General features: G+C 42.7%; 1 protein-coding gene across 1 annotated transcript in view; it reads right to left on the reverse strand.

Annotated features, from left to right (window-relative positions):
- The window catches only part of TMTC1 (transmembrane and tetratricopeptide repeat containing 1), a gene marked incomplete at its 5' end in the record, with an annotated part of 145,716 nt that overhangs the window by 14,656 nt on the left and 104,977 nt on the right, over positions 1–26,083 (reverse strand). The window contains 3 exons of the mRNA XM_027661528.1: positions 2,186–2,294; positions 9,183–9,326; positions 25,284–25,397. Of these exons, the coding sequence (XP_027517329.1) occupies positions 2,186–2,294; positions 9,183–9,326; positions 25,284–25,397 (367 nt within the window). The remainder of the gene's footprint in view (positions 1–2,185; positions 2,295–9,182; positions 9,327–25,283; positions 25,398–26,083) is intronic.

Genomic DNA, 26,083 nt, shown 5'->3' on the forward strand with positions numbered 1-26,083 from the left:
CTCTGCCTTCAGAATCAGTTACCAAGGAGAGCAGAGGGCAATTACACCAAGTTACAGGTTAATTCTCTGGCACACGAGACATTCCTCTTTGCAGCATTCTTTACAGGTGTAGAAGGAAACAAACCATAAAGCCCTATTTCAGATTCATCTCCTTTAAGATGGGGAATGTGCTGTGTGGGACCAGTCAAGGCAATCCTGGCACTATTTCACAGAAACCCCTACAGCTGTGAGACAGGCTCTGGGCCACAAGTAGACAAAAAAACCCAAGGTTTGTAACTTTTAGCCATTTTCAAGACTATTGCTTGCGCAAAGAGGAAAACTCAAAACTGAAAAATGGGCTCCTGTCATTATCTTTTGGGCTGAAGATGCCAAAACTTCTGCCTGTACCCCTGGAGGGTAAGATTCCGCAGCTCACAGCCACAGGCAGCAGCATGCATTTGTAGGGCAGAACCTACTGTGGTCACTAGGATGGGTGAGCAAGGCAGGAGGTGCACAGTCATTTGCTGTGGCTTAACATGAGAAGGTGTTAAAAGTCTGCAGAAAATTGCTGTTTGCTGAGGAAATTTTACTATCTTTTTTCCCTACCACTTACTCAAGTCACAAGAGGATGAACAATCTACACGCAAGAGAGATGAATAATTGCTGGACTTACTAATGGCACTTGCTTTGGGCAGAAGGTCTCAGGACTCTATAATGGTTTTATTGCTCTGCTGACCTTACAATCGATGGTTCTAATTAATAATTTCAATTAATATTAAAACCAGGTATTACTGCAGAGGATTCATTTCCTATACTTGCAGGAGACTCTTCATTGATAGGCTTATTCAAAACATGGTTCCCATTGAAAAAGGCTCGTCTTTCAATTCATAGACTATATTTCTAGATCCATGAAGATAATACTGATAATATTTGGAATTCACTTAAAAGGGAAAATAAAACATAATACCTTTGAGTAATCCACATATATCATAGCTGAGTTTTGCAGAGAGTCTCCATCACTAAAGAAGGCTAAACCAGAATAAGACCTCCACTGAAATTTATACATTTCCCTTACAGAGAGAAGATTTCACTAACCAGATCAGTGGAAAACAGCAAAAGATGATACTGTTTTGCTTTGTCTGTATTTACATTTGGCAACCTTTTAAGAAAGCTTTAGCACACCATGCTGTGGAACAGTTAGATCTGAAAATTGAAGGAGAAAAAAAATCAGTTTCCAAAAGGTTCTGCAGAGGTGTGCTGGAGCTGTGCAGTTAGGGGGACCTTGTCATCTGCCCTTGTTGCCCACTGGTTGTGGCCACAGTCCATGAGTGCAATGCCCAAAGCACAGCATCCCTCATCTGCTTCTGCAGGGCTTGGTGGTCTCAACATGGGCATCCATGCTTCCTGGCTTCTTCTGAACTCAAGGATTTTGTGCCTTGACTTCTCTTTTCCTCTATGGGGACAATATTTCACCTCACAAGCATATTGAAGAAATAAATTACCTAACCACAGAGAGTAGGGAGAGCCCGAGTAATGAGCGTGGAGAACAAGCCTGAAAGGAAATGAGTAATCCTGCCTCCAGAGCTCAGCCTGGGCCATGCACAGTAAATAAGGCCTGGAGGCACATGAACAATGAGGTTAAATGAAATTGCTCATTAAGAGCAACATAAACCCAGTGAGCCTTCCCACTCCATACGTGTGGTCACCTACCATGGTAATTAAGGGCTGTACCCCGATGGGTGCATGTGAGAGGCAGAATTTGGGCTGCAGAGGCTAACTGGTTTCTGACAGTTCCCAGCTTTCAAGTGATTTATTATGCAATCTCAAGGTTATCTATGGAGGTGTGTGTGTCTGAGGGGGAAGTGCTTGCTTATCCTGCTGTCACAACATCCAGGGTGCAATGGACTTTGCCCATAGACACTGGGAGCTGCAGAAAGGGGATTTACTCACAACTTCAGCAGTGATTTAATTCAGAGCCACACCATGTGGGTGTAATTACTCACTGTGAATGAGTTGCCTCCCATGCTGAAAAAGCCATCTGTGAAGCAGCCTGGGAGCTCTCTGCAGAGAGCCATGGACCCACTCCTGCCACCACATGTGTGCAAGGCAAGAGTGCTCCACTGGGATGTGCAGGAGGTGCTGTGGCTGTGGCAGCAGTGCATACACAATGCACAGAAGGCATGAGAGCTCGAGTGGTGCCTGTTACCTGTTCAGCCAGCAGTGAGGCCAAGCTTGAGTAAGCATCTGCAAACTCAGGGCCATATTTAATGGAGTCCCGCAGTAAGATTACAGCTTCCTCCTTCTTCCCTTGGGACCTGCAGGACAGAGAAGGAGGAAAAAAACAGAAAGGAATATTCCTGTAAGCACACGTTTAGGTTATCCCACTGAATAACTACTTTAAAGAGACATGGAAGTCCCCAGCTTGACCTTTTCAGCAAAGACTAAATGATTCATTCGTGTCTCCTCTCCTCAGTGTGCATACCCAGCACGTCCTCAGCTCATTGCTCATTCCGTGTGTTATTCTCAAGAGCTGGGAGGATATAGGCTTTAATGAATCAATGTATATAAGCATCTGAAGGGAAGGTGCCAAGAGGATGGAGGTACTATGACCTGAAAACAGGACATTTGCTCTCAACAACTCTGCTCTCACATCAGCAGGTTGGAGACACCATAACACTTCACTTCCTTTAAAAAAACCCTGTAGAGTCTCTGCATGTTCCTAGACAAAAAGTACTGTTATAGATCCATTTATGACTTTGTTAAATTAAAACTTTGAAATTAAAATATCTCTATGTTAAATCTGCCTGGGATCTCTAAATAATTCCTTAGCAAGTCAATCATTAGGCCAGAGGAGTCTGCTCTTCAGATCCTAAGGATTCTGAACAGAGATACTTGAGAGACACTGATGAGCCTGTTTTTTTCCCAGCACTGCTCTGCTTTTATTGCCATGGAAAATGGAAATAGTTTCCCTAACAAAAATCTCGGGATGTTTATTTATTTGAGCTACAACTTCTTCGGTATGACTCTGTATTTCTCTCCTTTGATAAATGAGAAGGTTTCCTGAACAAACATCTAAGGATGTTTAGCTGGACTGAAACAACATTTTCCTTGTGCAGGGTCTACAAAGAATATGAACAGCAGGGCTTACAAAAAGAAACAGAGGGCTCAGGGGAAACAAAAAATACGTGAACACCTTGCTGCTTTGGCCTTAGATTTCATCTGAGGGACATGGTCAAGTAACCAGATCTTGTTTATAAGGTGCAAATTTCAGCTGATAACATATGTGGCTTTGCAGATATTTTCTCTTTCTAGTTGTGTAACTGGAAGAATATTTTGCTTGTGAATTAAGCTAAGTAAAACCAGTTGTGCTAGTCTTTTTCTTCTTCCAGTGGTGTTCCATAAATTACACGAATGAAGCAAAAACAAATAAAGAACCACTTTTCTCCTACACTAATTAAAGACTAGCTAGCTTGTCAATTTATAAAATTTTTGGATCCCTTGGCTGGAGTTTCATGACACATTTTTATAAATCAAAAACAGATGACTGTTTTATAAAGGTATTGATGTTTGGCAAAAAAACTTAGGAAATGCCAGCTACAGAAATAAAAGGATTAAGTGATCCACTCAGCAGCAGTAGAAGTTCCCATTAACCACAAGTATGCACTCTGAACATGGGGCAGCCCTCTTAATTACTCTTTTTTTTCCAAATGGCCTCTTTTTTTTCTCCATTTGATCCAAGAACAATGTTTGTCTCCCTAAAGTGGGAGTAAAGAGGGAAAGATTATGGCATCTTTTTATGTGACAGACTGAATTACATTAAAAAAAGCAGATCTAGTAGTTTCTCAGAGGGCTTAGGCCTGCAAAATACCAAGTGCTCTGGCCAAGCACTTAAACATGCACTTAACTTTTATGTATGCAAGTTGAAAATTAATTACTAGTTGAAGTGCTTTCCTGGATCAAGGCCAACACTTTGCAGGATCAAGGCCATCGCTTATATAAATCTCCTGCAATTTGGGAGAGCACAAAGCATTGGAGAACAGTCCAATACACTAATTTATCATAAACTGGGGATCTGGAGTAGGAGTACCTAAGTAATGTATACCTTCACTATGACAGAGAGAAGAACAAATTCAACTGTGATCACTTAATCCAATTTTTACCTCAATTACCTTGCTTCATAAGGCACTCTCCGAGAGTGAAATTTGCACCTTATAAACAAGATCTCTTCTACTCAAGCTCCCAGCCTCCCCTCTACAATGAGCATGATCAAGCTGAGAGCAAGGAACAGCTCTTTCCATTAGGACTCTCTTCCATATTTTTGCAAGTGTCCCACAGTTGGAGAAGCACCAGGTTGAACCACCCTGCCAAAGTCTGATGACGCACAGGGCTATTAGCACTGGAGAACAACAAGAGTTAGCTGCTCTAGAGGACTTTGTAACTTTCAGAATTTGGGGGGTTTTGTGCAGTTAGTTAGACTGCATTAAAACCAGAAAGACAGAACTCGACAAAGGTTCCACAACTGTTCTGACAAATCTTTACGACGGGATGTAGTGACAGTACAAGGGGAATGGCTTTAAACTGAAAGAGAGTAGGTTTAGATTGGATGTTAGAAAGAAATTTCTTACTGTGAGGGTGGTGAGGTACTGGATTAGGTTTCCCAGAGAAGCTGAGGATGCCCCATCCCTGGAAATGTTCAAGGCCATGTTGGATGGGATCCTGAGCAACCTGGTCTAGTAGAAGGTATCCCTGCCCATGGGGTCCTGTTGGAAAACAAGTTGACTATGGGCCAACAACATACTCTATATGACAAACAAAGCCAAGAGTGGGTCCAGGGAAGTGATCCTTCCACTTTACATGATACTTGTGGGACGATATCTGAAGCAACATCTGTCCAGAGCTGCAATAAAGGCATGGAGTTACTGGAGAAAGCCAGTCAGAGGGTCACTAAAGAAGGTCAGAGCTAGAGCACCCACTGCATTGTGGACAGGCTGAGCAAGCCATGTCTGTGCAGCCTAGAGAAGAGAAGAGAAGGGTCAGAAGTGACTTCAGTGCTGCTGGCAACTCCCTGGTCAAACAGCACAGAAAAGGCAGAGCCAAACTCTTCTCAGAGGTACACAGTGACAGGACAAGAAGCAAAAGACATGAGCAGGAACATGGGACATTCTGATTAGACAGAAGGAAAAATATTTTTCACCCCAGGGATGGTCAAACAGTAGAACAGGTTACATGGAGGGATTGTGGCATCTCTGTCCTTGGAAGTGTTCAAGATTCAGCTGGACGCAGCCCTGAGCAACCTGATCCAATCAGACTTGCTCTGAGTAGCTGGTTTGATCTCCAGATGATCTCCAAAGAGCTGTTCCAATATAAGTTATTTTTTAATCTATTGTGAATTTGACTGCCAGAGTTTGTGGAGTTTTTTAACAACAGGCTACAATGTGTATGTAAACAGAAAACTACAGTACTTCATGCCACACAGACTATGCTAACCAGAGACCATCCAGAAAGCCAGATGCAGTATCACTGAACATTATCAATTGGTTTGCTTCTCTGAATGAAAGGAGGGAACATTCACTAGCTAAAATACCTTAAATCTCAATACACGTAATATCTATCTGATGTTTTTCAGCATCTTCAGACAGTTACACAGATCTGTGTCAGCACATTCACACACATCCAGAAGCCTGTATCAGAGAGGGCACACAGTCCTCCTTCCTCAGAATAGATGGGTTTGCTAAACTTGGACTAGATCACAACAGCAAACACTCAGGACAAGTTGTGTGTTACTCTACATTCAGAAGAGAATCGGTCCTTTGGGTAAACTCAAGATTCAGTGGAGATTGTTTTTAGGCATTTCACTTTCCCCTTGAAAATGAAGCCATAACGCTCTCAAAGCACGTAAGAGTTCTGAGGCCTTTATTCATAAGAAATAGTGTACTGAATATTGCAGTGCTTTAGGTAATGGTTTGATACACTACTGCCAATAAGTTCTTGTCCATTCTTCCTGCAACAGAAAGCTGAGATAAATATTTACTTCAAATGTTCATGATATTTTATTTCTTGTCCCTTTACAGAATAATCCACAGGCTATAAGTTTGTGAGGTATTTTGAATGATATTTATCTGTATCCCAACAAAACTGAATTTATATAGGGGAGTTAAATATTCAAAACACAAGAAAGCATCAGGCTGCTCTATGTCACTGATCACAGATCATGCAAGCAAAGAGATTTCTGACTTTTAGATAGGCCATCTTTTGGGTCTATTTTAAGTAAGAAATCTGTTGGCACTGTTGAATTATCTACTCTCTAATATTTATATAAGGCAAGAAAATGATAACATACAACTTTATTTTAGGATATGTAAACAAAACCAGAGGCTTATTCAGCCACTACCCTGCAATGCTTCCTGAGAACATTCATCTTCTGGCACATAGCTGTCTTCACTATGTGCAAACAGAAAATGGAAACATCCTTTATCATCTAGGACTTCCACAGAAAAGAACTTAAAAATTCCACCCTGTTGTCATCAAAACAGTTTTTGCCTTAAGTTTAAAGCACAAGTAGTGGATACTTAAATGGCTTATTTACATGGAACAATGAAAGGCAGATTCCCACACAGAAATAACATACCCATCCTTCCAAAATTCTGGAGTTCACCTTTCTCAGTACTCCAGAGGAGATAAAATCTGATATCTGCCATCAGATTTCCACCTTATGAGCAGGAGTGGGTATAAGGAACTCAGCAGAATTCAAGTGGGAATTCCCCATGCCAGAAGTTTCATTACATGCCCCAGCACAAGCAGTGCTGGACATGCCTTAAATGTTGAAGGTCTGGCTCTTCCTGAGCTGTACCATGGACTGAAGCCTCTGCAAAGAGGGCAGAAAATGCTTTTATGGCTTGACTATTTATCTTCTCTCTGACATATCTTTAAAAATCAAAACACTCTTCATAATGTCTCATAACACAGCCAGAAAGTAATATCTGTCTGTAATATTCTGCAGATTTTCGTTTTATTTCATTTATTTCATTTTATTCATTTATTTCATTATACTAGCATTTAGTGTCTAAAGAATGCTGCTTGCCATATATATATATATATATATGTATATATATATATATGAAAGGATAATTTGGAGACCAAGGTAGGAAACATGAATAAAGACAAAGTTGTAGGAAGGAGGAACTTGAAATCTCTGTCTTGTACATGTCTGGTCATCTCACAAGTCACTTCATGCTCCAGCATGGCTGATGCTCTCTGCCAAGCTGATGGATGATCTAGGAAAGGTGCTGGCAAAGGGATTTGGGCTAGCATTTTAGGGGAGACAATCACATGGGATCTGCCCACACAGTATCTGCTTTACGTATGTGCTAATCCCTCCACTGCGAACTCTACCTATTTTCTGCAGTTTTTTTAAAGCTAAATAGGGAGATGAGGGCACCCAGTTTCCACAATAATTAATTCTATTGCTTTGTCCAGATGCACTGGACACTGGAAGCCGAAAGAGAGTTTAGAAAATGGGAGCAAATGGATGTGGGAATAGGGCAGGTGGAACCTTAACACATTCTTTGGACAAGTTTAGCACAAGCATCACACACATTTAACATACTGCAAAATATGGCACCACAGAAGGATGCGGAGCACATACAATCCAACAGGACACAAAATATCTTAACTATCACATTGGGAAAAACCCATGACATGTTGCACAGAAAACAAACAGCAGTTCTAAGAGATTTTTCCCACATGCCTCCTTTGTGCTTTTCCAGTGCAACAAATCCAGTTTTTACCCATCTGCTGGGTCATAAGAGCCCATTGGCAGTCCAGATTTAAGCATAACTGACATGGGATGTCCTGGTGCTTCTTCTGTCTTACATTCTTTCGTATTAATATTTTATATTAAAAAAACATAACAGAGAATAATAACTAAGACAAACATGATGGATTAAAAGGACAACATGTATTTTTAAACACCATTGCCACCTCAGATTAATTTCAATCAACCAAATCTGATGAATAATACAAAGACCTTTCATTTCTCTTGTAATAAGACTATTATTTTCCTTCCTTCTATTTCCAGTAAAACACTTCCCTATTTTCTATTTAAGATTCTTTACTTGTAATATTATTCTGATAATTTCTCCGCTATCGAATACACCAGGCAGAACTTCAGCAACCCACTTAATATCCTTTATAAAAACTCACAGTCAAAGCAACATTTTAGAACCAGAAAGATCAAGTAAGTTTTAATAACACAGTGCTACTTTAAAACCAGTCCAACACTAAAGCCTGTCATGGTTTAACCAGCACAAAGCCCAGTCTGCTCTAAAAGATCTACTAGAGACCTATTATCAGCAAAATAAGGGCAGTTTATATCAGCAAAAATGTATTTTTACAGCTGTAGTTTCTGCAGTTCTGTCAGCAAATAATACTATATCCTCATAAAAACAAGGATGTTTTTGCTGCTGCTAAATAGAGATATTTTACTTTTTTTCATTGAACCCTTAGCAGATTTTATCACACTGGCTTCTTGTACTGATCTAAGTTCAGTCTTTAGATATGGTTAGCCAAATGAATTTGCATGATTATGGTTGTTTGCTATTCTCCTTGCTAATGGCTGACACTCTAAATAACGACAAGTGAAATACTGATCTGATTAACTTGTTTCCTTGCTCAGCAGAGCAATCGTGCAGGGATACAAACCAGCTTCCCCCTCAAATCCAGACATGCTGTGCAATAGAATGAACTTTCTGCTGCTCTGAGCATCTCAGTGTTCGGTGCTTATGCCTAAACAACCTTCCATGTAGCTAATGAGGAGAAGTGGGAACTTGCAGAGAGGGATTTGTTGGATCTGTGTTATTTATTATCTCTGCATCTGATCCCTGTCTTTGAACAATATAACTTCCTCCACTGGAAAGGCTTACACATCTCGACAAAGATGGGAATCTCAGGTGACTGTTTGGGTTTAGGCAACTCATTTTTGATGCCTGATTTGGAAAAGTGAATTCCCTACAATTGAAAGACGCTTGTGAACAGCACCTGAAGGGATGTGGCAGATAGCATAATGATATCCAGACTAAGCCTCATCTATGTGCTGGCACTCTTGGACATCACCATTCCTTCATGAGTTGGCAGCAAAAACTACTTTGGTGATGTGTGTAAAGGGAATGTGAATTTTCTTGGTGCCAGTTCTGCAGTCAACTTACTTGAGTAGGTTGCCAAGATTGAAGAGAGCTCGATTGTGCTGAGGGTTTAACTGAAGGGCCCGTCTGTAGTAGTCCTTTGCCTCCACCACGTCTTTGGTCAATGTCCCCAAGTTGTTGAGAGCACTTGCGTGACGAGGGTACAGCCTAGGAAAAATGAAATATCAAGTTATAGACGCTCATTAATTGACAAATAAAGCGGAGTTCACTAATGCTGCCACCACTGCTGTTTGGCACTCAGTAAAGAGAAGGATGTCTGCTAGAAAACCCTGTTTTCCCTTCATTTGCTGCAGGTCGGGTGGGATCCTGAGCAACCTTTTCAACTCCCAAAGAGATTGCAAATCAGATCTTCTCCTACAGTTTCTATATATCTCCAGGGCAAAAGGGAACACTGAGCAGCTTTGAAAGCTTATTTTACCCTCTAAGTAAAAGGCAAAGTCACTAAAGCAGCCTGAATGCTTTCATTCAAAATGTTTTTCAAACAAGCAAGAACTGCTTTGTCAAAAAATGTTTCCAATGGAAATATGTTTTGACATATACAGAAGCCAACACAACTCTGTTTAAATTGATTTGCCGGATTTTTTTAAATCATTTTTTCCACAATAAAAGTGATAATAAAGTGAAAAAGGAAACCTGAAATCAGCTCTTGAACAATGCTTTCAGGACGAAGCAAAACGGTAAAAGAATCTGGAAAAAGACTACTTAACAGTATGAATTTTCTAAGCTTCTTGTAGCATAAAAGTTCTCCTTTTATTTGACCTGTTGATCTTTACATCTGCCTGTTTCAGTTGAAGATTACATATTGGGCCCAATGCGTCTCTGTTAAAATGCTCCATGAATTAAGCAGCACATCATGGTCCATTCAGCAGCCCAAATTCTCACAGTTGTGCTCCTACATTAATATTGGCCTTTCATCAGAAAACTCCAGCAGTGAAAGTGATCCAGGGCAAGATTTAAGTATTCTGGACCCTTTCAATGATAGATAGGTGAAAAATAAGGCTCATTGTAATAAAGAAATAAATTTCTGACAATAGCCCACAAAGATCCCTGGGAAGCTGGGAGAGGTCTGATGCTCTGGTGTGAAATCCCACAGAACTCCTCCAGATGTTCATTTCATTTGTGAGAGGGAGGAAGCAGGTTAAGGTGGTCAAGTCTTGAGTTCAAGAAGACCTAGTCACAAATCCTGCTGCCACTGCAGACTTTTTATTTCAGATGAGGACAAGTCATCTGATGTTTCTTGCTTTTGGTCCCTGTTCATGGGAAAGTGATGTGGATAAAGACATTAAAAGTAGTCGGCTATGGTAGCACAAGGTACAGCACGAGGAGGGGCATTTAAAGGAAGATGGGATTAAGACTCCATAATATAGCCTGACTCTAAAGTTTGCAACTGTTTTCAATCCCAGACTTTCCATGGTGAGGGATTTTTTTTGCCTGGAGTTTTTCACTATGTCAGGTCAGCCCTGGGATTTTCTGTGCTTAAGTACCATGAATAATTTAGCATTTTTTACACTCCTGCAACATTTGTATCAGTCACATTTTCACTGCACAGCACATAAGTGATTTTGGCAAGGTCTTATTTGGGGGTGAAGCTGGGAACATTCGAGGGAACTCTGGGAGAAATGGACATGCACCAGTAACAAACCCAGGATGCTTCCTACAATTAAGTAAGAAAAGAGCACAAAGTTCTTTTTCCACACAGCACCAAGCCTAGCAGACAAGGACTGCAAAGCCACATATTTGAGGAGAGATCCTTCAGGGATGCAGCCACATCTGGTTTTTTTATAACTTGGCCTGTTACAGTAACAAAAGACAAACATAGTGATCACTACTCATAGTAACTAATGACTGCAGACTGTCAACATCCTTCCCATACAGATGAGCATCCCATCTCAGAAATAACCACTTCTCCTGGTGCAAGCCTTTGAGTGCATTGCCCAGTGTCCCCATTCACCCACACTACCTGCATTTGCTGCCCGAGTGACTATTAAAGAAATGCCTAACTGATCTTGTCACAGAGTAGCAAAGAGTAGGAAATCTGTGGAGAGACTGCAGTTGACATAGAAATAGCAGCACTTTCCAGCACTGGAGCTACCCAGTGGGCCTGATGCATTTTGGGGTATGAGGCTTCCTCCACTTGGAGAAGCAGCAGCAAAAGACAAGACAGTGATGAGAGTGTAGTGTTGAGTCTTAACCTTGGCCCTAAAATCCACTGGTCATCAAGGCTAAGTCTCCCAAGCTGAAGCAGGCTGGGAAAAATGCTTTCCATAGCAACAGCAGGGGAGGAAAGGAAAGGATCAAGCTTGCTTGCACTTTAGCAATTGGGATACAGCTCTGTGTGACACCTTGACCAGAATCTTGAGCAAAGAATGTCTTACAGCAAGTGACCAAGGGCTCAGTTTTGTTTCCTACTTTTCCATGGATTTTTTAACATCATTTTGGACCAAGAAAAAGGTCTGGGAGTTACATTTTTGAGGCTTTTTTAACAGTTGGCTATGATAAAAGCTGTGCACTACTACTGTCAGTACTCACACATAAAACAGCTCTAATATCTGGCATGAAGTTACTTGACTTATGAGTGGGTAAAAGTATTTCTGACAATCCTTGGGAAAGTTAGAAACAGATTTAACATTTTACAGCCCTAAACCCGATGGTTTTGCTCTCAAACTTTCAGAAATTAATTCTGTTCTTGGCCTTTAGTGCTCCCATGGCATTTTAGGCTCAGGAGATTTGCTTGCACCAATTTGGAGCGGAATGAAAACTCAAGATTAAAAAAGAGAACTGATTTCACCTTTAAATTGCACAGTCCTGACCAGCAGCTCCATAAATACACTTCTGAGTTCAGTGCTAAAACCTCTCACCAGCAAATCACAGGATGCAAACACGTTTCCCATGTATCCTGGGCTTTATTTCTTGTGTTTTACATTTATTCATTACATTTCATTGCCCTTTCCAAGAAATACAACTGAAAACCCAGAACCTCAGCTAGCACAAATTGTCATCTTAAATCTGCTTATTATCTGGCCTGAAGAACTTAAGACATTTGCAATTTTACATATCTGAACAAACATTAAGAGAAAAATCTGAACACAGCGAGGTAAGGCAGTGGTGTTGGGGTTTGCCATTAGGGTTCAGTTCTTTTTTTCCCTGTCCAAATATTTTATTGGGAATATTACTTTATTATAGTGGTAGAGCAAGCTGCCACTCAACTGAGTTCACATGAAAGCATAACCAGGTCCTACGAGAGCATCACCTCTGGTGAAGTAGCCAGAGTCAGAGTCTGAGCCCATAACCATCTATGCTGTTACAAAATCATTGAATCATAGAACGGTTTGGGATATAAGGGACCTTAAAGACCATTTCTTCCAACCCCTATCCACTATGGGTAGGGACACCTTCCATTAGATCAGGTTGTTCAAAGCCCCATCCAACCTGACCTTGAATGCTTCCAGGAATGGGGCATCCACAGCTTCTATGAGCAACCTGTTCCAGTGCCTCACCACCTTCACAGCAAAGAATTTCTTCCTAATATCTAATCTAAACCTGCCCTCTTTCAGTTTATACTGTTGAAATGATCCCTAGCAGTTTCACATCACCCTCAAATAGTTCTGTCCCAGGAGCTGTTCGGGCCTAAGCCCACGTCAGGGTTGGGACCCAAAAGCCATCCTGGATTTGCCCACTGTCTCTCAGAGGATATAAACACTGACTGAATACTTCCAGGTCAGTTTATGCCAGTTGGCCTCAGGGCTAGAGAATGGGGACCAGACTATTATTTTATTTCTTAATAAGGATGTTGAATAAAGGACAAATGGCCCCATTCTGTTCAGGCACACCCACTGCTGTCAATAACAGCTCCCTGGGAATAAAACCAGAGCAGAACAAAGTCTTGCGGCTGGATTTAAAGAAAAGTATAAAGCTTGACCACGAGTTACTAATTAAAGCAACATTTACTCAAGAACTATCAAAATGTTTCTGCAAAACTTGCAGATACACCATTTGCAAACCTGTTTGGTTTTCGCTGCATGTGGTCTGTAGCTGTTAGGGATGGAGGCATATGCACTTTTCTTATTTTTAAGTTATCATGAGGTTTGTGCTGATTTTCAAGGCTTTTGGAATTGCTCTCAATGATTCCTGATATGTACTCTGATTATTTTGATCGTGAGCTCTCTAATGCAAACATTGTCTCTTCCCCACATGTATTTATTTCTTAAAAGGGTTAGAAACACATTGCCAGGACACGGAGGTCTCCATTTAACCTGGAGTTCCTTCATACCATAATAATGATACAGTCAGAATCCAGACTTTGTTTTACAAACTGTCAGGACAATCTGAGATGCAAGGAATCAGCTGTTAGAACATATATAGCTTGTCTTGCACTTCTCTTGAGAAACAAAGCCTTCTATCTGGACATACATGGAGCTGTATTTTCCTTTACCACCACCATTGATAGTGGTAACAGTCTGCAGGCAATATCCTTCTTGCTATGCATCTGATTAGGCAGAAATTCCTCTAGGCTTCACCTAATCAAATGCAAGTACTGCATTATTTATGAAAGCAAGCTGAATTTCATTAAACTTACTCTACAAGTAGCAGTTCATGTAAAAAATCAGTTTATCCTTTTTTTGAGAAATCAGAATAATTTTCTTTAAAAATCTACATTCAAGGATAATTATAATAGAAGTCCTGAAATGGTAAAATTACTTTAAATTAAAGGAAAGCAGCCCATAAAAGACTATTTTAAATCAGGCTGAGATTTCATTTCTAAAGAGAAGACAAGTGGGATGTTTCCTTGTTGCAGAATGAATAATTCAAATGACTCCTCCAGTGCTGTATCTGCAATTGTCAGAATAAATTTCAGCAGCTTTCCCTTTAACTATTACAGGTATGCACTGCACAAAAACTCCTGTTAGTAATTATCTCCTCTTCTTTTAGGCTACCAAAATTGCCTGTAATACCACTGAACAAAAGACTTAGACTTGCACAGTCAAGAGATTTCCAGTTTCACAAGAAGATAACAGGTATAAAACATATACAGTCACCAAAATTCTGATGACCATTTATTCTGCTTTTTAATGTAATGCCTCTACTACCTGAAACATTAGTTTTTTTTTAAAAAAAAGTGAGGGACTTTGTTTGGCACCATATCTGACCTACAAGCCAATTCCAGAAAGAAGAGAAAGGGAGGGAATTTGTTGTCATGACTGCAACCTATAACCCACCAAGAATTTTAATTCTTTTAATTCAGATCGAGAGAGACCACTTAAACAACTGGCAAGCTCTGCTTGCGGTCCTGCCTTTAAACGGCCCTTGGTCTGGTGCCAGAGGTATTCAGGGGGAGAAAGGCATTAGCCTGACAACTCCCCACTTGCTCTTAAGAGTGCTCCGTGGTTCCTGCCCCGTCATCGCTGTGTGGGCAGTGAGCAGCAGGGGATGGGGCCAGACTAACATGCAATTAGTCTGGGAAACTACCACAGACAGCATGCAAAAGGCTGTAATAACGTTTTTCAGGGGTCTGGGCAGCCCCCTGCAGCCACTGCATGATAAGAGAGGTTATTGAAACCAGCCCAGCTTCCCAGAGCTGGGATGGCCCCAAGATGTCATGCATGAGGGTGGCTCTCCCTCATACCTCAGCCCAGCGCTCAGCCCCTCACCACCCTCCAAGTGCTGATGATAAACTTTTTGAAAGCACATTCCCAGTGACTTCAAATATGAGTTCTTAAAGCCATTATAAAAATTGTAAGCAACAGCAGCCATCATTAACCTCACGGCCATGCCACGGCAGCAGCAGCAGAAAGAAAAAACCTGCCCGCATTATCTTGCATACTATTCAAAGAGACTCCTAGAAATTAAAATCAGCAACTGATTCAGCTGGGGACATCCAGTGTGCCCATTTTTTTAAATGTATCTTTTGATTAAATAATGCATTTAAACTTAGCACTCGTAGAGATTGCTCCACCTTTGAAGCAGCTCTGATAGATTACCCCTCTGCACTGCCCTGACAAAACAGGTTGTGTTACCTCCCTGTCTCAAGAGGAGAGGACAGGCTGAAGAGCCCTGGGACAGACCTCCTCTCACCAGTCCAGGTATCCAGGACACCTCCCTGATACACACTCTTTGCCTCTCCCTGTGCCCATGAATCCCTACTGCAACATTCAGCATCCACAAGGCTGGCTTCAGCCAGATTAAGCACATGGAGTCAGGCCTTAATTACCCAAACCCAATTACTTGCTGGCAGTATGGCAACTTGTTTTTAAGGCACGTTTTGCCCCATTCCAACACATACTGTAATTATTGGCATCGTTTTGCCAACAAAAGTAAGAATGTTACATGAATAATGTTTTTATCTGTGCCAAGTTTTAATACTGCCCATTTTATATTTACTCCAGTATACTATTTCAAGCCAATTTTCCAATTTCAATATTACATCACACTCATTTTCATGTATTTATATAAGTTCTCAATAAAGCTCTATGTCAGGTTGAATTAAAACTTGATTTGATGTAATTCCAAGACCAGTCATCCTTCAGGGATGCAATCCTGCACCAGTAACAACTTGGGTCATGGCCTCATGATACTGTGGTACCTTGTTCCACGAGCTGCTCTACATGATGTGGACATGTGTAGGTCATGGAGGCAGGTCCTATGTCTTTCTCAAAAAGATCTTCAATTTGCAACCTTTGAATTCCTTTTATAGAGGGAGAGGTGATCCTGCAATATCAAGCAGCATCTGGTTTTCTCTTGACGAGTTTCAGTAGTTGCATCAATATTTCCTAAAAGGTAACACCCTTCAGCTTGGCAGATGGTTTGTGGCAGGCTGAGATTTTTTGTATTTAAAAAAAAAGGCACCTGGAAATCCTGTTGAAAGTCAGGCAAGTGAGAGATCTAATGCTTTTAGGTTCCTTTGAAAGCCTCAGGCGTAATCTTCTTCAGTGGAAGTGTGACAAAGCAGTCAGACTCCTGGCTGCACACAGCACAGCATTACATCACACCCGTTTCCATACACTCAGCTGTGAGGTGATCCAGCTCGGGGCCTGACACAATGCTAGGAATAAGACAGGGAATGATCACATCCCAGTCTAGTGCTGGGGGCTGTCAAAGCATCCTTGAGGAGCTCTGTGTGTCCTATTAGGGTCCTCATAGCTGTTACATGGGCCAGCTCAGGCCCCGATGGAGGTCCTGCTCAAGAAGTCAACATGCCTGATCAAACAGTGTCTAAAAGTCTTTTAGAGACACCCACACAGGGTATCTTTCCCCTGCTGCTGCCAAAGGGTGTGTGTGGGGGGGTCCCACACTGATGCTTTGGGTATCCCAGCCCATCTCAAATGTCTTCTACCTTCCTGCAGACAGAAGTCACCCACATTATGGCACTGAGTACCTGCAATGTGGATACTGAGAAACAGTGCTCATCTCTGCCACGTTTTCCCTGTGGCCTAGGACAACTCTGTCTCTCAGGAGCTCCATATCCTGTCACCCAAGTGACAACAATAAAACCTCCCTGCCCTGTACAACTGCCTCTCCTCACAGCACAAGCGCTCTGTGGCGATGACAATCTCCAGCTAGAGTCAGTGGCTGGCACAGCAGGATCTTGATCTAACCTGGGATCTCCAGAGGGCAATTTGGTATAAATAGCAAGTGCTGAACTGCAGCCAGATATCAGTGGAAGGAAGAAAGGTCCTGGCTGTATGGCTTCTCCCCCTGCCCAGCAGCCCAGCTGGCAGGAACAGCAGCCCACAGGTGCCCTGCAAACCCTTCCACCATGGTGAGCCTCCAAGGCTGAAGGACAGAGTACAGGGAATGGCAGCCATGCTGTACCCTGATATCAAGGGAAACCTCTCCAGGACAGAAATTCAAATAAAAAAACAGAGAAGCTGAATAGGTTTAATTTGTAAATTGACAAAAGCCTCGTGAATTCTTTGAGCTTGATGTCCATTAAGAGAAAACAAAAAACAATCCATAACAATATCCAGAAGCATGCAATTTAAATGACCAACATGTAGCACCTTAAACAATATTACAATTTATGAATTTTCATTATATTTTCAAAGTTGGGCAGGGATAGAAGCCTAAGAGATAGAGTTGAGGAGAAAAACAGGATTTTAAGTCAAACAATGTCACACTTGAATATAAATAAATAAAACCTTTCACGCTAAACTCACATGTTACCTGCAGTGTCAAGGCAACATGAGGTTATCAAACTGGGCTGTCCGCTACTCTCTCACATAAAGAATTTATGCAGGATCCACATAAGTCCTGAAAATCCCAGAAACCACTCAAGTCCAACAAAGGACTAATAATTCACAACACGCCTGACTTACAGACAGTGTGAACAGTGCAGGAGCCTCCACAGAGCTCACAGGTTCTTGAGGGATCCCACAGCAAACAAGAGACCATCTTGTGAGTTCTTCAATCAAACATTACACAAGAGGATAAAATAACAACATGCTCCCACCTAAGCAGGTGGGGATGAAATCACACCTGCCATCTCCTGAGGCTCACAGGCGCCAGAGGAAGCTGTACAGCCCCATTCTGCCACCCGTGATCACGGCTGTCTCCGAGATGTCTGGGAGTTGCCTCAGAATTTGGTGTAAATCAGAGCAGTCCCATTCCAGCACTGCCCAAATTCCTCAAAGGGGCCATTTGAAAGTCTGGGGATAAGCAGAGTGCCTCAACCACTTCTGTGAAGCCTTCACAGGAAGTCTCAAGGTTATCCTTGACAGTCATGCGTTGGGAAACAACTTTTCAGTTAAGCCTTCGTAAGAACCAGAGAAATCATCTCTCATGATTTAGCACAACACTAATCAGTGCTACCTGGTCATTTTTCGAGCAAAGTTTTAATAAAGACAAGAAAATCAGGCTAAGAAAAAAGGAATGTCTGTGGGAATGAGTAACTAATCCTTGGATTTGAAGTTATCATTAGCCAAAAGTGGAAGGTAAGACTTGAACATGTGCAAAATACAGCAATGTTTCTCTCTGCATAGCCCACATAAAAATCAAAATAGATGCCTTGTCCTAATAAGAAAACAGCTTTTCATCAGGGAAGCATTCTCCATTCTCCAGATTTTTTGTATCAGTTCCCAATATGCAAGTAGGCAGAGCCATAATGCAGTGGCCAAGGAAGGCTATAGAGCCATCATTCTCATAGCTGATGGAGGCTTTTCTCTAAGAACATATGCTTGAAAAGCCAGCAAGTCCCTGAAGGGCAGTGTAGAAGGACCTGCACCCACAACAGACCTCACAGTGTAGGAATGGACCCTACCTGTAACTACAGGCATCCAGGGCTGAGTTATAAACCTGTGTCCATCTCATCACATCCATCTTCCATCGCTGTCAATGCAGTTACACTGCACACGCACTGCCTCTGCTTCAGGGCTCATGGTTGTACTTATACCAGTTCAGTTTTTGAGTAAATAAAAGCCTGTGCCTGGACTGATTGTTTTTTGATCACTAAAAAGCAGAAAAACTGAGCAGAGGTAGAGCACACCCCAAAACAGTCAGGGATTAGCACTTTTATAGAAAACAGGTTCAATAACAAATTACACCGGCTGAAGTAATTTGGCCATCGCCCCACGCAATATGTTGTAAAGGCCATTAAGCCTCTGATTCAAATTATCAGGCAGCCTTTTCAGCCATCAATTACCATTAAATTATTCAACAATTCTGTCCAGCTTCAGGACAGCCACCATACACCTACACAAGAGCACCAATTACCCCTTAAGCCTACTGTCAAAGCTCGATTCAGAAGAACACCAAACAAAGATGCTTCCGACCGCTTGGACGTGATCTGTCTCAAGCCTGTAACATCGACTAGCACAGGGTATTACGTGAGGTCTCCATGAAGATGTTTCATCAAATGCCTAACCAGAGGGCTTGCTCCAAGGGCCTGACCTAAGTAACATTAAGTGTCAGAAGGCCACTCACGGTTTCAGGAGCAAACACAGCCCTGGCAGTCACAGTAAAGCAGCGCTGCACATTTTTTTACTCACTGTAAAAACAGGCTAACAAATGGTGCTGGTATTTTAATTCTTCCCAGAAATAAATCACAGATGGTATCCAAGGCCACCTGCAGTCCATGCTGAGAGGCATTTTCAAGGCACACACACAGACACACACACATAAAGGGTTTTAAGAACATAGGTTTTTTTTACTGCATGGAGAGTGCAATTTAACTGAATTTAAACAATCTCAGATACTGTTGATTTAAGATATATAAAAACCCAGCAGGAAGGTATGTGGGAAAGCTTAGGAAGAAACCTGAGTCGCCCTTACAGCATTAGGGCTTTATTTCTAAAGTGGAGTGAGGAGAAAGAGCAGCCTCGTTTGTTCCTTTTCTACCCATTCCAGTGATGCTATGAACCAATTTTACTCCCTCAGTGAGGGATACAGATAAGCTACTCACACTGTTTTTTCCTTCCTTCTCCTCCATCTAGCCTGTGTTTGAGTACCAAAGATACTTAACCTTAATTTCATGATGCTTATTGCTCTGAGTAATGCTCTAAGATACATTATTTGCAAGCTCTGCAAGAGCCAGACCACACATGTTGCGGCACCAAGTGTTTTCCTAGCTTCCTCTGCCTCTTTGCTCACTCTCTCCCCTCTCTCAAGGCTGAGCAGCAGGACAGCTCCCTGACCTGCAAAGAAAGCCAGCCCAAAGGTTCCTACTTGCTATCCAAAGGCTCCCTTCCCTGGCAGACACCACAAGGGAAAACTAAGGTTTCGGCATAGCATGCTGGTCCCCTTCCTGCTCTGTTTGACCAGCAGTGTTTGGCAGGGAAAGCCTAAAAGGAGCTTGTGGCTATGAACTTGTTGGTGGATGTGTACACACACCCAGGCACACTGCAGAAGGGTGTGCACTCTCAGGTACACACATCAGTGCATTTATGTACATATTTATATCACAGTATTACACATGTGGTGGACAACTCCTGCAGGACTCTGTACTGTCAGGTATTACACTGATGGTAAGGGTCAGTTCACACACTTGCCTGTGACTCCCTTGGGAAGGAGCAGCACCCCAGAGAGCAGCCCTGGGTTACCCCCAATGCACCTAAAACTTTCAGGGCCAGCCTGTGTGTGTCTCTCTCTCTCTCCTGCCTCCAGTTTTACTGTCTGTGTATCTTTCTTTCCAGTACTTTTTCTTTTTTATTTGCCCAATCCCACTTCATTTCTGTGACTTTCATCAAGAAAAAAATCAGTGATGAAGAAATAATTCAGTTATGATTCAACCATTTTGTATCTGCCTTCACACAAAGATAGCTCTTTCTCCCCCACTATTAACCTAAACACAATACTCTACAGTCATGTTTTAATTAAGGGCAAACCTGAATGTCCAGAAGAGCAAACATGAATTTTTAGGTGTTGACCTTTTTCCAGGCACAGAAACGTAGCTTGGATAGCACAGAACTATTATTAGCATGTTTATTCATCCAACTCCTGCAAGAAACTCAGCAACCTCCATCAGCCCTGCCTGCTGTTGCTCACATCGATCTGCCATCCATGGGAAGCACAACCCTGACAACAAACACCGAGAAGGATGGTAAGACAGAACTGCTCTGGGAATTAAAATGTTGAAGAGTGCAGTCGTAGGAGGGAAGGTGAATTATTTTTCCCCTCTCCATTGTTAAAAGGAGATTGATTTGATTGATAATGAATGTTTATCACACGGGTTTTAAGGCTCTGCTGTTTTTCTCTCTCTGCATGTCAGCCCATGTGCGTTCCTGAGGAGAGACAAAACAGTCTCAACAGTAATGTCAAGGCTGGGGAGAAGCAGGACAAAAGCTTGGTTACTATCAACAGTGGCAAAAACGTCTTCATTAGCACATCAGAGTTGTTCTTCCTGTTTGCGTGAGGCTGCACAACCTCATATTCCCACTCATAAACGGGAGAGTGGCAAGACAAGTTCTATTTCAGATAAGATCATCACTGTTTGATCTCCAGGAGCAGAGGTTTTCTGAAATTCCTAACAGCAGCCTCAAACCTGCAGCAGAAGCAGCAGCAAGAATGTTAAGGCCAGCTTTCAGAGCAGCCATGGTCAACACACGCCTCAGACAGAGTATTTCTGGCCTTTAGTTTCTGCAGGAAAAAAAACAGCAAGTATCTCCTGAGGTCACTACCTTATGTCTGGCAAACCAGTGAAGCAGTCTAATCCAGTACTGTGTTTTTCTTGTTTTACTATAGGTAAGCTGAAAGGTTTATAACCCACTCTCCAGTTGCAGAATGCCAGCTGTTCATCAGGTCTGTTTTATGGGTAACTCATCTTGCATCTCCAAAGGGCTGTCTTTTAGGAACTACATATATAGGAGGAGTTTTTCCTACATATGCAGAACTTTTTTCTTTTCATTCTTGCCATCTTCAAATCAAATGTCATTCTCCATTTTTGCATTTCATTTCAGTTTTCGTTTCCCCCACAGCATAACTAGATTGCACTAATTACCTGTCTGGCTAGGTCAGGGTGTTGTGTCACTGGCCCCTGGGTTGGGGTGAGGAATGAGTTTTCTGATGGGCCACCTGCAATGGCATCAATGGGTGGTTGTTGGGATTGATTGCCATGTTTCCCTTGGAAACCTGCCCTGCAGTTTCACTATGAGAGAAAACACATGCTTCTTCTCCACCACTTATCTGTCCTGAAGCTAACAGAGTTACACCAACATATGCCAGCAGAGGATCCCACCTGCCTTTGAAAGCAGGAATGGGAGCAAGCAATTAAAGCACTGGGGATCAACCTTCCTAGGATTTAGTATCAATTCCTATTATTTCATTAGGTAGCCTGTGCCCACTTCAACATTTTTTCCAACAGATATAGCTACAATTTCACAGGAGCAATGGGTTGCTCTGCTTAACAGCCACATGGCAATCAGCACTTCTGGCAGAGCAGGAGTGCATGGAAGCGCATCCTTATGTTGGTGGAATGGTAATTGCATTCGGTTCAAGCAGCAGGGGTGCCCACTGACAAGATCACTTTTGTTTAGCAAACAATTAACTCATTCACCAGAGATCAAGCAGACCTGGCCTGTCATTTGGCACAAGCTTTAGAAGCAAGCTGGAACAGCGGATGAGCCATCCCCCACATGCCTCAGATGGAGCTGGTATGAGGCAATACCGCTCTCCCTTTCCTACCTCCCAGGAGCTCCTGGGCAGCAACAGCCCATGTCCTTATTGACTCCATTTCCTTATTAATTCCCTTTTGATCTGCTCACTGAGCTCTAGGCAGATATAATATTTTTATCTTCTGAACTTCTGATGGTGCCGCCACCGGATTGTGAAGCCTCTTGAGTAGCTTGGGTTTTCTGTAACCTGGGGAGTATGTAACCACCTGGACTCACTTGGAGAGCAGACACTCAGTGAGGGGTACCTGGGGGAAATCATGGAAGCTTGCTGTGCAAATACCTCAGCTGCTGATCTGCCTACTCCCTGATGAGGAAATTTACAGCATGGTAATTCAGCTTCCCAGGTCAAGCCAAAATACCCTAAATCATCAAAATCTGGTCAGGGTATTACAGATACTACTTCCTTCTCCCTAAATGTAGAAATTGGTCTACAATCAGAGCAGCAATTGAAGAGCTGGTGTCTGTGAGGATGGATAAACAGCTTGGATGTCACATCTGTTTTCTGTGATACCTGTCTAAGGTCTTCCACTATATCCATCAACATGCTGCCTGTCCCACACCCAGCACCTTCTCCAGCACTTCAACACAGCCATAATATATAGGAACCCAGTGGAGGCTGCAAGGCCCACACACAACTCCGGGCATTTCAGACATGTCTGTCTGAGGGGAAAACATGGAATGTAATTCTCAACAGGAGAACTCGCTACACTTTTTGCTGACACTGTTCTATTTCTTATTACAGAGGCACCAAATAATTTCCCTGTGACAGAGTGGGAAGAAGGGGCCAGAATAAGGAAAGTCTAAGTGCAGAGATTACAAGATGATAGGAACAAGTAGTGCAGCTTCCCAGTGATGGAGCCAGCAGGAGGCTCTCAACTCCTGGTCTGCACTATTGAATCAGAAAGCAAATATGCCAGGTGGAGGCAGAGCTTTGCTTTTCCAAAGTGCCAACTAATCCCGAAATTACTGAAGCAAGTGAAGCACTAGCACTGTTGCCACTGAGACATGGAGCACGGCTGGTTCTGTGTGGCTCCAAGCCCTGCCCAGGCTTCAGATGCTCTATAAACAATACCATCAACACAAACTGTGCTATCTAATACAGTTGAGAAAATGTTTGCAATCAGTTCTCAAACCAGACTCTTTCATAATTGAAATACTGCAGAGCAGAAAACAGCATTATAATTATAATAAATGGGTGCTGCTGAGTTAGAGAAGGGCAAAATCTTTTGTCAGCAAATCCCATTTACACAAGCAGAGGCAATGTTGGCAGGAGCAGTTACATTACTCTGTGTACTAGCACATTCATTGCAGGGCTTGGATAATTTTTGTTAGTCCCTCTTTCTTTTTAACTTGAAATAGGCTTTTCTGGTATCTTGGAGAAAGGTGAGAGACTAGCTAGAAGATGGACTGGAGGACTGCAGAAGCTCACATAACACTGAAAACACCAGCAGCAGGTTAAGGGATGTTAAGGGATCATTCTACAGAAAACAGACTTTTAGCAATGGGATATTCAGTGCGGTATTGAAAGGTGTAAACAAATTCAATGACTGGAAGCTGGTGTTACACAAATCAGTCTAAAAATAAAGGAGGACATTTTCAACAGCCAAGGTAATTAACCTTCAGTACAGTTTATTGATGGTTGTGCTGGATTTTCCATTCCTGGAAACATTAAAAAAATAGGAGTTTTTTTCTAAATGGCTTCCTAAATGCCCAGCATGGTAACACAGAACAGGATGCTGCTCAAAAAAGCTAAAAATCACCTTCACCCAGGTTCAGGCCCTCATCAGTGACAATGAACTCCAGTCCTCCCAGCTTAACCTGGGTGGGTTAGGAGCCCTCAGAAAGCCTTTATCATAACCCTGTCATCTGGCCAAAAGACAAAACATACATGTAATTTCTGGAGTTTTCTGTCACACCACATGTCAGGAAAGAACCTTTCTTGCACCTCCTGACATGCCCTATTGGAGCTGAGCTTTGCCCTTGCTATCCATTAGAGCTACTTCTCACTTTGTCTGTCCTTCCCAAATATGTTTCTATTCCTGAAAACATTATCTGCACACTATTTCATTTGCTACCACCCCATTCCCCACACCGTTTTCCCTGCACTCATTCCCCAGAGGGGCTGTCCCTTCTCCCAAGCCCCAAGGAGCAAAGTGGAGAGGTTTGGGGAACTGAGGTGACCTGTTTGGTGCAGTGAGTGGTGCCTGGGCAGCAGAGAGCAGTTGATGCCCCAGCTGAGCTGCACCAACAGCACTGGCAGGAATGGCAAGCAGAGGGAAGCTGCTGGCAGGGAATGACCCCATCTGTGAGTGAAGGAAGGGTCCTTCAGAGACACCACAGGATATGTCCCATATTACAAGCCCAGCCCTGGTCCTTGATTTACCATTCATCTCTAGGCAAGGCAACCTCATCCTCCCGCTTCAGCTTCCCCGTGTACAGAACCACAGCAATGATATTTGCCCTATGACTGCACAGGAGCATTTTCAGGATCAATTAGTTTAGTGTTCATGCAAAGCTCTGTGGACAGAAGCCTCAATACAAGTACTGAGCACTATTATTGTTACTGCACTTCAGATGGCTACCGCACTGACATTTTCCAGGCATGCACCATTAACAATTTACTAAGATAAATGGCCCAGGAACCTGAAAATGCATTTAGGACAACTACCTCCTGCTTACCAGCACACCTTCAGCTGCGTAAGTGACACCTCATTGCTCAACGTGTAGCTATGGTAACATTTCTATCTCATATATTGAAGTGCACGCACACACACATACACACACATACATACACACACGTGGAGCTGGAGGGAAGCCAGGTTACTTCATTTAATTACACACAAACACCGAGCCAGAGAACTTTCCCAGGCTCTGAAAGCCAAGCTGCTCCCCAGAGCCGGGGCTGAGGAGCAGGCAATTTGCCCCATGCCTGTCAGGAACTGGACGGGTTAACAGCAGGCTGCACCGCACAGCCAGAACCCCAGCAGGTCCCCAGGGGACTTACTTGAGAGCAGTTTTGTAGTGGTAGATTGCCTCGATGTTACGGCCCTGGTCCTTCAGAAAATTGGCGTAGTTGTAGTGCACCTTGGCATTGTGGGGCAGGGTCTTCACTCCTGAGCTGCGGAGAGGAACAGAAGCAGCACAGTGTTAGCAGCCAGGTTACCCCACCTTCCCCTAGGCCCACCTTCTTCTCATGGTCCCTTTCCCTGAAAAGCTTGCTCGTAATTTGAGCACCTTGTCACCTCCTGTGCACTTTTGTCAACACAACTCATGTTATAACCCCAAGCTTGTCCCACGCGCTGGTACACCGAGTGCCCCGGGCAGACATAAATACGTGGCAGCAATTCAACTTCTCCTGGCTGCTGTCACCACAGGCATTTCTAGCACCAACACTGCAACACTCCCCGTGGCCAGATGCTGTTGTATTTTAAAATCTGAATTATTCAACTGAAAGACACCCCCCCCAAAAAAAAAAGCTAATATTTAGAGGGAAAGCATGTAGTACCTTCTAATAACAGTGTCCCTGCTAAAACTTGAGTTTCATGAAGCCCTTTATGAAAATCTTAATTTAAACATGCCAGCTGCAGATACCAAAAAGAAGGTATCTTTTCCATATGCATCAGCCACTAGAGGGGAGGCATGGCATAGTCCAATACCCAGCCAGCACTTATGCACTGCTTAGCACTGAGCAGAGTATGGCCGGGAGGTGAGGGCTAATGGGACTCTCACCCCTGTGTGGCAAGTCCTAACACTCTGGCATTATAACATATGACCAAGGATATCTGGCTGCACAGCCACCCCATC

The sequence above is a fragment of the Corapipo altera genome, unplaced genomic scaffold (assembly GCF_003945725.1).
Source record: "Corapipo altera isolate COAL_440 unplaced genomic scaffold, ASM394572v1 1, whole genome shotgun sequence".
Lineage (NCBI taxonomy): Eukaryota > Metazoa > Chordata > Aves > Passeriformes > Pipridae > Corapipo > Corapipo altera.